This window comes from Meles meles, chromosome 3, assembly GCF_922984935.1.
Source record: "Meles meles chromosome 3, mMelMel3.1 paternal haplotype, whole genome shotgun sequence".
NCBI lineage: Eukaryota > Metazoa > Chordata > Mammalia > Carnivora > Mustelidae > Meles > Meles meles.
This window is the reverse complement of record NC_060068.1, coordinates 148,179,968-148,195,517: the sequence shown is the minus strand read 5'-3', so window position 1 is coordinate 148,195,517 and position 15,550 is coordinate 148,179,968. Positions and strand designations below refer to the sequence as shown.

General features: G+C 35.2%; 1 protein-coding gene across 1 annotated transcript in view; it reads right to left on the bottom strand.

Annotated features, from left to right (window-relative positions):
• Positions 1 to 15,550, bottom strand: part of HCN1 (hyperpolarization activated cyclic nucleotide gated potassium channel 1) — a 398,356-nt gene that overhangs the window by 43,707 nt on the left and 339,099 nt on the right. The window contains exon 6 of the mRNA XM_046000839.1: positions 8,571 to 8,811. Coding sequence (XP_045856795.1) covers positions 8,571 to 8,811 — 241 coding nt within the window. The remainder of the gene's footprint in view (positions 1 to 8,570; positions 8,812 to 15,550) is intronic.

Sequence of the window (15,550 nt, the reverse complement as noted above, 5' to 3'; positions counted from 1 at the left end):
ACAAAACCAAATCAAACAAACCAAAAGAAAACAAACAAAAAACTACATTACAGGAAAGAATAAGTACCGAGGTATATCTCTTATGAACATAAACAGAAAAACTGTGATCAACATATTAGAAAATTGAATCCATTAAAAATTATTTCAGGTATGCAAGGCTGGTTCAACATTCAAAATCAAATTCAATGGAATTTGATTTTGGCTAAGAAAAAACCTACCACATCAACAGGCTAAAGAAGAAAACCATATATAATCACAGAACTGGCACAGAAAAAAATGGACAATATACAATGTACACTCGTACTCATGATATATATATGTATTTAAAAAACAACTCCTGGGGAGCCTCGCAGGCTCAGTTGTTAGAGCATGCAACTCTTGATCCAGGGCTTGTGAGTTTGAGCCCCATGCTGGGTGTAGAGATTACTTAAAAAAAGCCACCTGGGTGGCTCAGTCAGTTAATTGTCTGCCTTTAGCTCAGTTCAAGATCCTAGGGTCCTGGGACTGAGCCCCTCAGTGAGCTCCCTGCTCAACAGGGAACCTGATTGTTCTTCTTCCTTTGCTAGTCCTCCTACTTGTGCTCTCACAGAAGCAGTAATGGTAGAAGTTCCTAAATCTGATAAGAAATACCTACAAAAAACCCTTTCAAATAGCATCATACTTAATAGTGAAAAAGTAGATGCATTACGCCAAAATCAAGGGGAAAAAATTTACTACAAGGACTACTAAGGTTAGGGCATAAAAGCTGTCCTTTACTACTCCAATTCAATATAGTACTAGAAATCCTTGCCAGATAAATAAGAAAAGGTAATAAAAAGTATATGGATTGGAAATAAAGAAACACAATTGTCTGTATTTATAGATGACACGATTATCTATGAAGAAAATCCCAAGGAACTGACCAAAGTCCTATAAGTGAGGATAGAAGGTCACTGGATAAAAGATTAATATATAAAACTCAGTTTCCAATGTTACAGCAGTTAACAATAGGAATTTGAAATTTCTAAAAAACCAATATTATATATTGTATGATTCCAACTATATAACATTTTGGACAAGAAAAAACTATGAGATAATAAACGGATCAATGGTTACCATAAGTTTCAGAACACAAGAGGGCTGAATAGGAAGCACACAAAAGTGTTTGTGAGGTGATGAAACTATTCTGTATGATATCATAATGGTGAATACAGGACAGTAAGCATTTGTTACAAGTTATAAAACTTTACAGCACAAAAAGTGAACCAAATGCTATGCAGATTAAAAAAAATAATTTAGGAAGTCAGAAGTTCTCAGGATAGAATGCAGAATGCAACAAAAAAATATAAATGTATTATAAATGTTGAAACAACCTCACGGAGGGAGATTAGGAAGTAAGATGCTGACCTAAGCATCTCTGCAATGAGTGGAGAGGCAAAAAGAACCTTACATAAGATTCATACTCCAGTTGATAAAGTTATCAGGAGTGCTTCAAAGGTACACAGGGGTCAACTGAAAGAGGTCCAAATGGCCAAAGTTTGAATGATTTGAGCAGCATAATTAATAAAGTAGTATTGGACCCTTGTGCACTGTTGGTGGGCATGCAAACTGGTGCAGGCACTGTGGAAGAGAGTATGGAGGTTCCTAAAAAAATTAAATACAGCACTACCCTACAATCCAGTAAGGGCACCACCAGTATTTATTTACCCAAAGAATACAAAAATCTTAATTTGAAAGGATATATGCTCCCCTATGTTTACTGCCAAAGTATGGAAGCAGCCTAAGTGTCCATCGTTGGATGAATGGATAAAGAAGATGTGGTAAATACAGAATGGAATATTACTCAGTCACAAAAAATGAAATCTTACCATTTGCAACAAATGAATGAGCTAGAGAGTATAATACTAAGCAAAATATGTCAGTTAGAGAAAGACAAATACCATATGATTTCACTCGTATGTGGAATTTAAGAAACAAAACAAAGAAGCAAGGGGAAAGAGATGAACCCAAAACACTCTTAAGCATAGAAAACAGATAATTAGCAGAGGGGAGGTGGATAGGGGAAAGGGTGAAATAGGTGAAGGGGATTAAGAGTAAACCTATCTAGATGAGCACTGAGTAATATATGGAATTGTGGAATCACTATATTATACACCCAGAACTAATAAAACACTGTATATTAACTACATAGGAATTAAAAAAAATAAAAACAAATAAAGTAGCATTGCATTATAAACCAAATTATAAATAAATATTCACGAGTCCATATTGATAAATAAAAATGGGCCTAGTAAATAAATAATTCAATGTAAGAGTAAATAAATTTCCCATTTAGAATAACTTCAAATAGTTTATGTATATACTCTGTCCTTAAGAAAGTAGAATATTATTCTACTATTCCCCAGTCCGTAGTCATGGGCTATGCCTAGTGATTATCCTTCAAACAGAAAAGTATGAAATGAGGAGAAAATAAAGTAACTTTACAGTGGAGAAGCCTGACAAACACTAGCTCAATCCAGGTGATTAGTATTAACATTAAGAGCGATAAGACATATTGATAGTAATACCCTTTGATATGATGCAAAAATAATGGCACTTTATGTCTGTGATCTACCTCTCCAAAAAACTTACCCTAATCTAATCATGAGATCATCAGGCAAATATCAACTGAGAGATATGCTCTAAGATACCTTACCAATGCTCCTCAAAATTGTGAAGTTTATCAAAAACAAGGAAAGCCTAAGAAACCTTATATTAAAAAAAGCAAGAGCAAACTGGGGCACCCGGGTGGCTCAGTTGGTTGGGCGTCAGATTCTTGGCTTTGGCTCAGGTCATGATCATGAGACACGGGATCAAGTTCCACATCATGTAGGGCTCCACACTCAGCGGGGAGTCTGCCTGAAGGATCTCTCCCTCTGCCCTATCCCCCCACTGCCTCTTTAAAAATAAATAAATGTCTTCTTCTTCTTTTTTTTTTTTTTTTTTTTTTTCAAAAGAGTAGACTAGAGGTTGCTGCAAGTAAATGGTATGCTGGGTGAAAAGAGTATATTGGGTAAAAACTAGGAAAATTTGAATAAAGTGTGTGTTTTATTTAGTACTTATTAATAATACTGTATTGATATTGGTTCATTAATTGTGACAAATATAGCATAGTAATGACAAATATTAATAATAGGAAACTGGGTATGGGATATATGGAATTCTCTGTATAATCTTTGCAATCATTTTGTATCTAAAATTGTTCTGAAATTAAAAATTTAAAAGGTTTATTGAAAATAAAAAGGGAAATATATATGTATGTGTATATATATATGTGTGTATATATATATATATAAAATGTGAAAATTTTTTGGACTCTTCTGGGGATTTTGTTTTTACATGCTGATGTTTGGATCTCAACCCCATTCAATTCCATCAGAAACTCTAAGGTATAATTTTGGCTCTGGCATCGGACTTTATTTTTTTAAGCTTCTCAGTATAATGAATTATTGAATTAGATGAACTGAATGATTACTCATAAAGAAGTAGAAATCTGAAGTATTTTAATACCAAAGAAAACAGAGAATCAGACACAATGCTTTACTTGTGAAACCTAAGAAGTCTTCGGGTAACAATAATGCCTAGATTGTTTAAGCTTCCTTAAAATAGAGAATACATTTTTTTAAAAAGTTTTCTTACTCTTGCCAAGAGGTAAACAAAACCTGATATCTAAAATTAGCTAGGGGATCACAAAAATAGCCACCATAACAATAAATAACAGTCCAATTTCACCTATAGACAGGCTACAATGTGTTAAAAACAATAATATATCAGGACAAAGTAGTTTTTATCCCAGAAATGATCTACTGGTCAACACAAGGATATTTGTTACTGTAACTGACTTTACTAATAGTGTAACCAGATAAATCTAGGGAGATAAGTGTTCCAGTGTTTGTATAAAACCTTGGTCATATTAGCAAATATAACTACATAGTAATTAAAAATTGCTTTGAATGGACAAAAATGTATGTCACATGTAAAAATACACTCTCAATGCATAACACTTCCAGCAAATACTTTCCAGATGTTTCTTCTACATATTTATCACACCCCCATTAATTGCCTTAAAAATGTTTTCCCTCCCAAACCACCTTTCCCCACACTTGCCCTATACATATACACTTATTTTTTACCCTGTCAGCTTTCAATTACTTTTTTCTTTATTTGAACATTAGTGCTCTGTGCTTTCTAAAGTAGATATTTTCAGTCTTAGCTTTTCCAAATCTATTTTTCCTAGAACAATGTGCACAAAAGGCCAAGGGGCTAATAACGCAGCACAGAATTCATGACAAAGAGTGGGAAGAAGGGGAAGCTGGAAGCTTCAAAAGTATCCTTCAGGGGTGAGAGAGAAAGTCAAGGAAGCTACCTATCTTGAGTTGATATATATATATATTTTAAAGATTTTATTTATTTTATTTGACAGACAGAGATCACAAGTAGGCAGAAGCAGAGAGAGAGCAAGGGAAGCAGGCTCCCTGCTGAGCAGAGAGCCCGATGCGGCACTTGATCCCAGGGCCCTGGGATCATGACCTGAGCCAAAGGCAGAGAGGCTTTAACCCACTGAGCCACCCAGGCGCCCCGAGTTGATATATTTTATTCAGCCACAATAGGTTAATGGATAAGAACCTTATGGTCATGTTGATATATTGCAAAAAAGCATTTAGTAAAATTCAAAGCCTCTTCTAGCATTTCTTAGCCGTTATTGAAGAACACTTCTCAAACTCAGCATAGACTTATTTTATTCAACAAAATGAAATTCATTGTCTTTTTCTCAACTACTAATTTGATTTGAATACTTTTTTAATCATTACTAATTTTTTTTTAGGGAATCAGATATACTGGTTGACTAGTCTCTAATGAACAAATAAAAATTTGTTTCCAGTCTGGACTTACTGATTTAGAATCTTTGATGGGTGGGGCCTGAGCATCTTTAGTTTTAAACAGCACCCCCGCTGATTCGGATGTATGCAGGGAATATACGAGGGAAGGCAGACAACTACACGATTAATTTCAGCGTAAGGCAGACTAAGACCAGGACCCTGGAAAACTATGAGAAGTACTATGGAGACACAAAGGTGGGAGACATTGATTCTGACTGAGAAGCCTTCTAAAGAGAAGATATATTATGAAGTCTGTGAAGGATAAACACAAACTAATAAGGACCATTATTCTATACCTCACTTAGGAGAAGGAAAAGAGCTTCCTTTGAACTGCCTCTTATAGGATAAACCTGTAGATATTTGAAGACAGACTTCTTACCTTTTTCTAAGAAAAACGTTTCAGTTTCTTGATGTTGAAGAACATTTAAACATTAAGCTTGCCCAGTCCTGATACTGTAGTATCCAGTACATTAATATTAATGTTAATATTAATATTAATCATTATTATTAATCTTTATATTAATATATTATTAATCATTAAGTTTCTAATGTTTTAACAGAATTGGTAGAAACTAAGAAAAGAAACTAAGAAAAAATAGTGTCCCCCTTCTGCTTGTTCTAACATTATTTCCTCTATGCAAAAGAGACCCTAAAGTCCATATATTAGCATAATCGCTCCTTCCTGTAGTTGTTTTACTTTTTTGTTTCAACTCTATCTGGAAGCATCTTTGATTGGGATGATTAAAGCCCTTCTATCAATCTGTATGTATACCAGAAAAGGTAAGAATATATGGTTTTCTTCCTGATATATAAAAATATCTAGTGGATTTTATATATCGATATCGATATAGATATCTATATCTTTATCTATATATCTCCCCCAACCCAGGATTCTCTTCTTTTAAGTGAGATGTAATTGATGCAACATGTTAGTTTCAGGTATGCAACTACAGAGAGTAACAGGAATCACCCATGTCAAGCACGAAATGTCAAGGAGTGACACAAGAACCAAAGGCGTTGCAGCTAAGCCCAGATACTGAAATAAGCGCCAGCAGACAGCACCCTCAGAATGATGATGAGCAGAAAAAGGAGAGTTCTGCAAAGGCCCAAGACAGATTAAATCCCTTTAAAAAAGAAAGATTTTTGTAGCAAACTATCAGACTTTCAAGACACTGACCCTTTCACGTTTGACCACATCAAAAAGGCAGCCGCCGCTGAAGCTCTGCCTGACTGATCTCTGAACAGAACGGAGGTCCTGCACTGCTTGGACATAATAAGCAGCATGGCTGAGGGCTGACCCCACAGACGGAGGCCTTTACTGAACTGCGTGCTTACAGACTGACTTCATCTTTGGTGTCTTAACTTCCTACTCCTTATACTATCTTTCTTGCTGTATAACTTTTCTTGTGCTTTGTTTTGTGTGGTGAGTAAGAGGCAAAGTTGAACAAAGAGTGAAATGTCACTGAGTTTGGAATCCCGAACCTGCTTTATAATTATGTTAACCTTGCTTTACGATTGAATAAAGCTGGCATTGTGAAAAGACACAACTCGTACGTGTGCCTTCCTAGTGTGCTCGTGACAACAACATAATACTTTGATATTTATATACATTGAGAAATGATCATGACAATAATCAGGGTAACATCTGTCACCATATATAGTTACAAAAATTTTTTCCTTGTGATGAGAGCTTTTAAGATCTACTTTCTTAGCAACTTTCAAATATGTAATACAGTATTAGCTGTTATTGTCACCATAATGTATGTTCTGTCAGCTTATTATTAAAGAAATATTTTAATGTTTTGCAGAAAGAATAAAATCTTCCACGTGTGATGGTGGAAAACTTTATCTCTTTTGGGGAAAAATACAGAATCTTACTTTACACTATATTCACAAATATATGCTGGATGGGTTACTATTAAAAATGTAATCGAGGTATGTATAATAAATACAGTAAACTATGATAAAATAGTAACAAAATGCAAAACTAAATAAAATAGAGGTAAAGATGGAGAACATTTTTGTAAATTTGCCCTGTACAAAACCCACCTAAGGAACACAAAATCTCTGATGCCTTAAGGGGAAGGACAGGCAGGTTCATATCAAGTCAACAATAATAAAATCAGAATGATGAAGGGAAAGTTAGAAAGATAAAAAAGAAATAACCAGCTTGAAGAAAATAGTTATAGCTTATTGAAAACACATTAGGAATGTTGCTATCAATTGTTTTAAAAAGGCAAAAAAACTAGAAAAATATATAAAGAATAGAAGCAGAAAAAATAAAATACAAATGTTGAATAAATCTATGAACTCTTCAACCTCAATATTAATAGTGGGATTGCGCACTAAACAAGAAAGAGATGCCATTTTTACTTATTAAGAGGAAAAGTCAAAATGAATTGGCAAGGCATGTAGACACAGGCAGTCCCATCAAAGAAACAATTTGGTATTTATCTCAGTTTAAAAATATGTATAGTTTTTGACCCAGTAATTCAAGTTCTAGGCAAGTTTTATACATGCGCACAAATATCAATATATATCTGATAATAGCAAAAAGTTGGAAACAATTAAAATTTTCAGGGTTTTTAGCAAGGGAAATTTCTACTTATAATGGTTAGTTTTAGGTATCAACTTGACTGGCCATGGGATGCCCAGATTGAACATAACTTTTGGATGTGTCTGCGAGGGTGTTTCCAGATATGATCAGCATTTGGATCAGTGGGCTCAGTAAAGCAGACTCCCCTCCCCAGTGTGATTGGGCATCATCCAAAGAACTAGAGGTGAGAACAGAACAAAAGTAGTGGGGGGGGGGGAGTTCGACCCTCTTTTCCTATCTCACTGCTTGAGCTAACATCTCATCTCATCTTCTGCCTTTAGACTGGGATGTACACCTTCGACTCCTCCAGTTCCCAGCCTTGGGAGCCAAACTAAATTCTACCACCAGCTTTCCTGGTCTCCAGCTTGTCAATGGCCGATCACAAGACTTGTCAGTCTCCATATTTGCATAAGCCAATTCCTCATAATAACTCTCCTTCTGTATATATGTTCTCCTATTGGTTCTGTTTCTCGGGAGAACCCTGACTTTCACACCACTCAACTGGAGGCTACATTCCTCAGCCTTTCTTACACCTACAGGTACTCTCGTAACTCAATTCTAGCCAATCAGATGTAAATAAGCACTGACAGGGACAATTCTAGGTACACCTTTAAAGAGAAGCTGCTCACTCGTCACTTCCTCTGTCCCCTTCTTCCCTTCCTGTGGACCATACCTAACATGATGGAGAGGAACCAGTTCCTCTTGTATAAATGGGAAAATCACTCTAGGGGATGGCAACAAAATAAATGAAATCTGGGCTCCTGAAAACTGTCTTGAGGAGAGCCACCTGACTCTCCTGGGACTTGTGTGTGAGACAAAAATATATTTTCCTTCTGGTTTAAGCCAGTGTTCATCACTTCTGGTTTGCGAAGGTAACAAGATACTCCAACCAACACAGTAAATATATACACACTGAGCATGTGACACTGAAATGTGAAAACATGCCATTTAGACAGAATTTGAATACAAGTTCATAGTCAAAACCCACAAATCAACATTCTGACATCTCCAAAATTTTGAGAAAGACACATAACTGAAGCAACATTTGGCTCAGTGCCACTTTCTTTCTCACTGACCTCCAAAGTAAGAGCCATCTGTCAGCTTCATTTCTTTACTGGATTTTGTGATCACACCAGCAACTCCATGTTGAATGAAATACATTTTTTTACCCACAGCTCCTTCTCGTATGATATAATCTCCAGGTTGAAACACCTCAAATCTCAACTTGCTCAGCATGGCAGTCACGAAATTGGGATCTGCATTAGCAAACAGCGGCATGGTAGCCACTAGTTTCCGACAGTTGAAGTTGACGATCTCCTAAAGATGGCAAAGGCAGACAAATACGAAGAGAGGTATTAATCATAGCAGGAAGAAGAACACATGCTTACATTAAAATCTACACATAGGCCAATACTGCAATTTAAGTTCAGAACCAAAGACACATAAATTCTAATAATCTGCATATCTCTTTAAAGCCAGAAATTATGTTTTATTTTTGTGTTGAAACTTTGTATTCCCAGCATCTAGCACAGTATAGGCATATATTAAACATTAAGTAAATGTGAATTAAATATATACGTCTTACCTTTTATAACTTCCCAACCCCCTTACTATACTTCATATAAAATTAGAACTCAAATGTGGAAGAGTTCTAGTCTCCGCTTTATCCTGTTTTATGAAGAGAAGAAGTCACACTACCTCCGGTTAACTATAATATTACTGCTTTTGTGCCCCATTGTGTTGAACAGTCTAACTTGCACCTACTGATCAGAATTCTGAAACAAAAGTCCAGCTGCCAGACAAGCATTTTAATGTTTTTTTTTCTTAATGTTATTCACATTAAAGTGAGGACAATGGCGTGCGCAAGAAAGGTTATACAAAAAAGGCTCTAATCTAACTATAATCTATAACTGTAAATTCAATCTGTTTCTGGGCTAGACCAGAAAATCACTCTTTTTAAACCTCCTGGGCTTTACCAAATTTCTTTTTTTTTTTTTAAGATTTTATTTATTTATTTGATAGAGAGAGAGATCACAAGTAGATAGAGAGGTAGGCAGAGAGAGAGAGAGAGAGAGAGGGAAGCAGGCTCCCTGCCGAGCAGAGAGCCCGATGCGGGACTCGATCCCAGGACCCTGAGATCATGACCTCAGCCAAAGGCAGCGGCTTAACCCACTGAGCCACCCAGGCACCCCAAACCTCCTGGGCTTTAGACTGGAGGGACTACAGTTTCCTTTTCCTGAATTGTTTGTTTGTCTTATTCCTGGAGCCTGGCCAATTCTGAATTAGACTTAAACATTTGATTTCATTCTGTAGATGTGGTCAAGATTAGACATAGTGTTATCTCTCTGGACTAAAATAGAGATATGGGAACAACCATTTTTTTTTTAAGATTTTATTTATTTATTTGAGAGAAAGAGAGAAAACACAAGCACACAGGCACCAGGGAGGGGCAGAGGGAGAAAAAGACTCTTGCCTGAGCAGGAAGCTTGCCGTGGGGCTGGAGCCTGACATGGCCTTGATCTCAGGGTCCTGAAATCACGACCTGGGCCAAATGCAGATGCTTAAACGAGTGAACCACCCAGGTGACCCTGGAACCAACCATTTTTAATCTTGTAAGTTACATATGTAGAGATAAATAGTAGGAACCTAAATTTTACCACAATGCCAGTTCTCAAAAATTTGTTCTCCTATGAGCCCTAAAGAAAAAGGGTTAACCCTGAATTTGTGATCTCTTTTATGAGACATAGATCCTGAAGGAAATTCTGCTAAAAGGTGGGAAAAGGGCAAAAAAATTTGGAGGTATTAACGAAAGCTAAGATCTGAATTCTTGCTTTGGAAAAATATGTTACATAAACAGATAAAATAGATAGTTAGATAAAATAGTTAATAGATGAAATAGATAATACATAGATTAAAAAGCTAATAGATAAAATAGATAAAAAAAAAAAGTTCCTTCAATTTTGGTTCATGAAATGACCTGACCTTATTTTGGAATAGGTAAGAAAATTCTAGCTAATACCAGGGCACAAAATTTGGGGTCCACCATGGAGAAGAAGGAATTTCAACGTTAATAGTATTTTGTCAGTTCAGCAGGGCAAAGGAGACTCCAATGATGGGGTTTCACGGAGGATGATAAAATATTAAACAGTCAGCTGTAATAAGCAATAAGTGAACATAACAACAAAAACAAGAGAAAGATATTACATGTAGTACCTCATGTAGCATCATCCAAGCCCAAATAATATTCAGCTGACTCCATGGGGGGCTGTACGAAGGACAACTTGTGGTTAATTTTAACTGGTGCTGGCGAGCCTTGGTGGGGATGGGACTACAGTAAGATACAGCAGGTGGTACAAGCTGAGTAAATATGCAGGCAGGTAGAGAAGGTGGAAGGAAGGCGGGGAGGGAAGAAGGGAGGAAGACGGAGTTTGAGCAGTGGAAAAAAGTGCTCACAAAGACTAGTTTTGTTCCCATTGAGAGATATTTTCTTAAAACTCCTAGAAAGCTCTCTCAAGCAAAGAGCTTGAGAAACAAGCCTCTGGTGTATAAAAATGTGCTTTTTATTATTCAAAATCCTTCTCTACAAAAACTTCACAAAGATAAAAGGTGAACTACTCAAGGTACTCAAGGTAACCACATGAGTTGAAAGAAGACAGAGAGGTCATTAAAAGGACCAGATTGATTGTGTGAGTTAATGATTTCACATGCAAAATGGCAAAGAAGAATACTGTGGAGGAAAGTGAACATAAGTCAAGTTGCAGAGAAAATAAGAAATTTCAAACAAAAATAATAAAATAGAGAATTCTTTTATCTGTGTTCTTGGATTTCAACTACACAATTTTTCTCTTCATTGTTCTCTCACTCTTTATTTTAGAAAATAATTGGAAGTATATTTTATAAACAATTTAGTTGTACTTTATTTATATGAATAACTTTTTCTATGATGCATTGCCTACTCAGGTACACCTATTGTAACTGCCTTGATTAGAACACCGCAGGGATAATTTCATATTATTGTTATGGCTTAAAGGAATCCATTAATTTTCTCTCTCTCTGTAGAACTTTTACCCCCAATGTGACGACTATCAGATTGAAACTATAAATTCTAATAAGCATTTGATAAGAAAAAATGTAATTAGAAAGTTATTTGCATTTAAAAGCCCTCTCTCCTCCCATAAAATTGTCTTGCTTCAAGGGTATATAGTTTAACAGAAACATCATGTAAGTCTAGAAATGAAGCAAAACTTTTAAAAGCTCTTCTCCATCAATCACATTTCTTTATAGCACATTTTCTTAGAGAACATATTTAATTAAGTTATTAATATCTCTCCATATGTAAAATAAGATTTTAAAGCTCCTCCTCCATCAATCACAGTCCCTTATAGCACACTGACTTAACTGAGACACACAGTTAAGTTATTAATATCTCTAATTTCCATCCACGTTCTTTATGGCAGTTGTTATAATAAGCTATTTTAGCAATGCATCTGGCTTGAATTAGGAGTACTGACCATATGCATTAAATTGAGGAATGCTCCATTCCTAAGGGAATCAGACAGGGCCCTGACCTAAATGAGGTACTCCAAATTAGCAAGCTTACTGTAAACACTTAAAAAAATTGTAATCTTTTTCTTCCTGGAGCGTCTTGTAGTAACAGAAAGTATAGATGTGCTAAAAACAAACAAAGAAATACAATCATCCAAAAAAATAAAAAAAAATCCCACAAAGATGAGTGTATTTCAAAAGGGACAAAAGGAAAGAGCTACCAATAGCGAAAGATTTAACAATTGGTGTAACAGTAAATAATGTAGTGTTAGATTAATCCCAAAGTATAAAATAAATAATCATGAGACCATATTTATACAATATAATTAAACTATGGAGTAAATTAAAAAGCACGGGGAAATAGACAAATCTGATCAAATTCCAAACAAACTTTTCTCTACTAAATAGAAGCATAATACAATAAGCAACAATGAAGAACGCTGCATTTGATCTTACTTTGATATGTCAGTTTATTTCAAATATGAAAGTCTTTCCTTTTCAGCGCTCCTTCGTCTTGTTTTATTTAAGTATGATAGAATTATTTATGCTCATTGTTTGGTCCCAGACTAGAGAATATTTTTTCAAGTATGATACAGACAGAGTAAAGTGCACAAATCTTAAGTGAACTTTCAAATGTATAACCACAACCTCGCTATCCGTTCATCCATGGTCAGTGGACACTTGGACTGTTTCCATGGTTTGACTACTGTAGACTCTGCTGCAATAAACATTGGGGGCATGTATCCCTTTGAATTCGTGTTTTTGTAGTCTTTGGGTAAACATCCAGAAATGCAACTGCTGGATTGTAAGGCAGTTCTATTTTTAACTTTTTGAGAAACCTCTGTCCTGTTTTCCACAGTGGCTATACCTGCACTGATTTCTCTTGAATATTTATTTACCTTATATTGGAATTGCTGGGTGATAAGGTAAGCTTATATTTAATTTTAGTGGATACTAGCAAAAGTTTTCTAAAATGATTGTATTATTTTTCTCACATTCTTTGATTTTAGCCATTAGTAGGTATGCAGAGATATCTTATTGTTTTAAAATTCTTTTTCCCATTGCAGTTTTATCTTACATTTCCCCAATGATTAATGTTGTTATGCACATTTTTATAGGCTTACTGATTGGATAAATATCCTGTTTGGTGAACTGCCCAGTCAAGTTTTCCTCATTTTTTTTTTCCTGTTGTTGGAGTTCTTTTTATAGTCTTGACATGAGTTCTTTGTTGGGATATACTTTATAACTATCTTCTCCTCATCTGTGACTTGCCTTTTTACTCTCAGGGTTAATTTTTTAATATTGTTTTGGTTTAACTTTATGACAATCAGGAAATTGGATTCTGTATATATATATAAACAGAGAGAGAGTGCTTTACAGAGGATTTTAATTAATTTTTTATAAGATTATTTATTTGAGAGGGAGAGAGAGCACACAAGGGGATGGAAGGGCAGAGAGATAAGCAGACTCCCTGTTGAGCCTGGAGCCTAATGAGGTTCTATCCTGGGACCCTGAAATCATGACCTGAGCCAAAGGCAGACGCCTAACCAACTGAGCCACCCAGGTGCCCCACAAAGGATTTATTTTAACCACAAACCAGTACTTAGGAATTATGCAAAGTCTGAGACCTTGAGAAAGTTAAGCAATTTTTTTTTGGTTATTATTAAGAAGAGTAGTAATATTTTAAGGCTCCTTGAAACACTATAATTCTTTACGGATAACTTAAATATCATTGGGGAAAGTTCCATTTTGTAAAACATTTAGTTCTCTTCCATTCTACTTTATTTTATTCTACACAGTATAGTTCTAAAGTGTTTTAGGCATGGTAGCTATAAATATAATTACCATCATTACAATAATGAATCATAGAGTATCTTAACAAAACAGAGCTGCTGTTACATTGCTAAATTCCTACACCCAACACACCCTGTATTTTTAGACTTTGCAGAACACACAAGACCTTCCTTCTAAGAACTTATATTAGACATTCCAATGTCATCCAGACATATGACTTCTATATTAACATCAAACACAAATAAACAAATATAGTCAAATCTATGTCAACTGATACTTTATCCCCTAAGAGATCCTATAAAAGAGTGCTGCTGATGTTGCCCTATTTCCCCCAGTTCAGGAACTGGGACTGGTGAGAACTGGAGTAAGTGGATGTGTTGGAGTTTTGTCTTTTTTTTTTAAAGGCAAGGATAATTTTAAGAATGAACATAATAAAAATAAGAGACTTTTTTTTTAATACTCTTTCCAGTATCCAGGTATGGCTTTAAATCTTTTATAAGTATTAATTTATTTTATCCTTGCAAAATATTATTACTTAAGTATTATTACTACCCCATTTTACAGAAGAGACTGAATAATCTGCTAAAGACCACACACTTGCAAGAGGAATAACCATGGTTTGCTGGGTGACCCAGCTCTCCAACTTAGGGGTTTGATGGATTCTAAGAAGCTATCTTACTTTTTGCACATACCTGGTATTACCACATACCTGAAAGATTTTGGTATTAGCCATAAATTTGTTCTTTTGAAATTTATGTATTTTGAGAGTCTGACATGAGTCTTTGTTGATTGTGGGGAAGCAAACTGAGGGCAATGAACTTGGCTATTTTTATTTTAGCCACAACAATTATTTTTAAAAATCTGAATCTGAATGCCTTTATTTCTTGGAAAATAAAACAAACTATTCAGGATTGTTCCATGGGTCTTTGCCCTCATCATGGCTCTCGTGTAGACAGCATCAATTAAAAAAAAAAAAAAAAAAGGATTCAATGACCTGCCAAAGATGACATTCTCCTCTTTGTTACTTTTCAGAGGAAGAAGATAATCTTGTGGACATATTTATGGCACTTTACTAAAATACGGTTCACCAGGCTTGAATTCTGAAGAGAGAATCTGGAGAATCTGAAAAGAATCTGGAGCTACATCTCCAGCGGATATGACTCAAAATCTCTACTTTTAAAAACACACTCAAAGTTATAAGCAATCAGGTTTGGAAACCATGGTTCCTAAAATAAAGATGTATCTGAAAGTTTACACCTAGTTAAGGGACAAAGATATACATTATATATTCCATATAAATAGTAAAAAAAATATATATGGGTTAGTCTCTCTCTCTCCCTGTGCGTGTACACACACACACATTCAATCCCCGATTCCAAAACTAAATGGCTCTGTGCCCACAGAAAGTGAGCAGATTCTTCAAATTTTAATCTTCCCATCTGTAAAATGGAGATAACACTAGCAACTGTATCATAGATTATGATAATTAAATTAACACAAGTAAAGCATTTATAAAGTTCACTCAATGTTATTTGTTTTAACCACTGTAATTTATAGCTGTACTATAAAACAATATTAATATCAAATGAATTGTATAGACCATATATTCTATACTTTCAAATGCTTCAAGGTAATTTGGGAAAAGGATACTGAATCACGTTAAAAAAAAAAAAGTGGGGATTGTTGATTAAAAACAAAAAATAAGGTGGGACGCCTG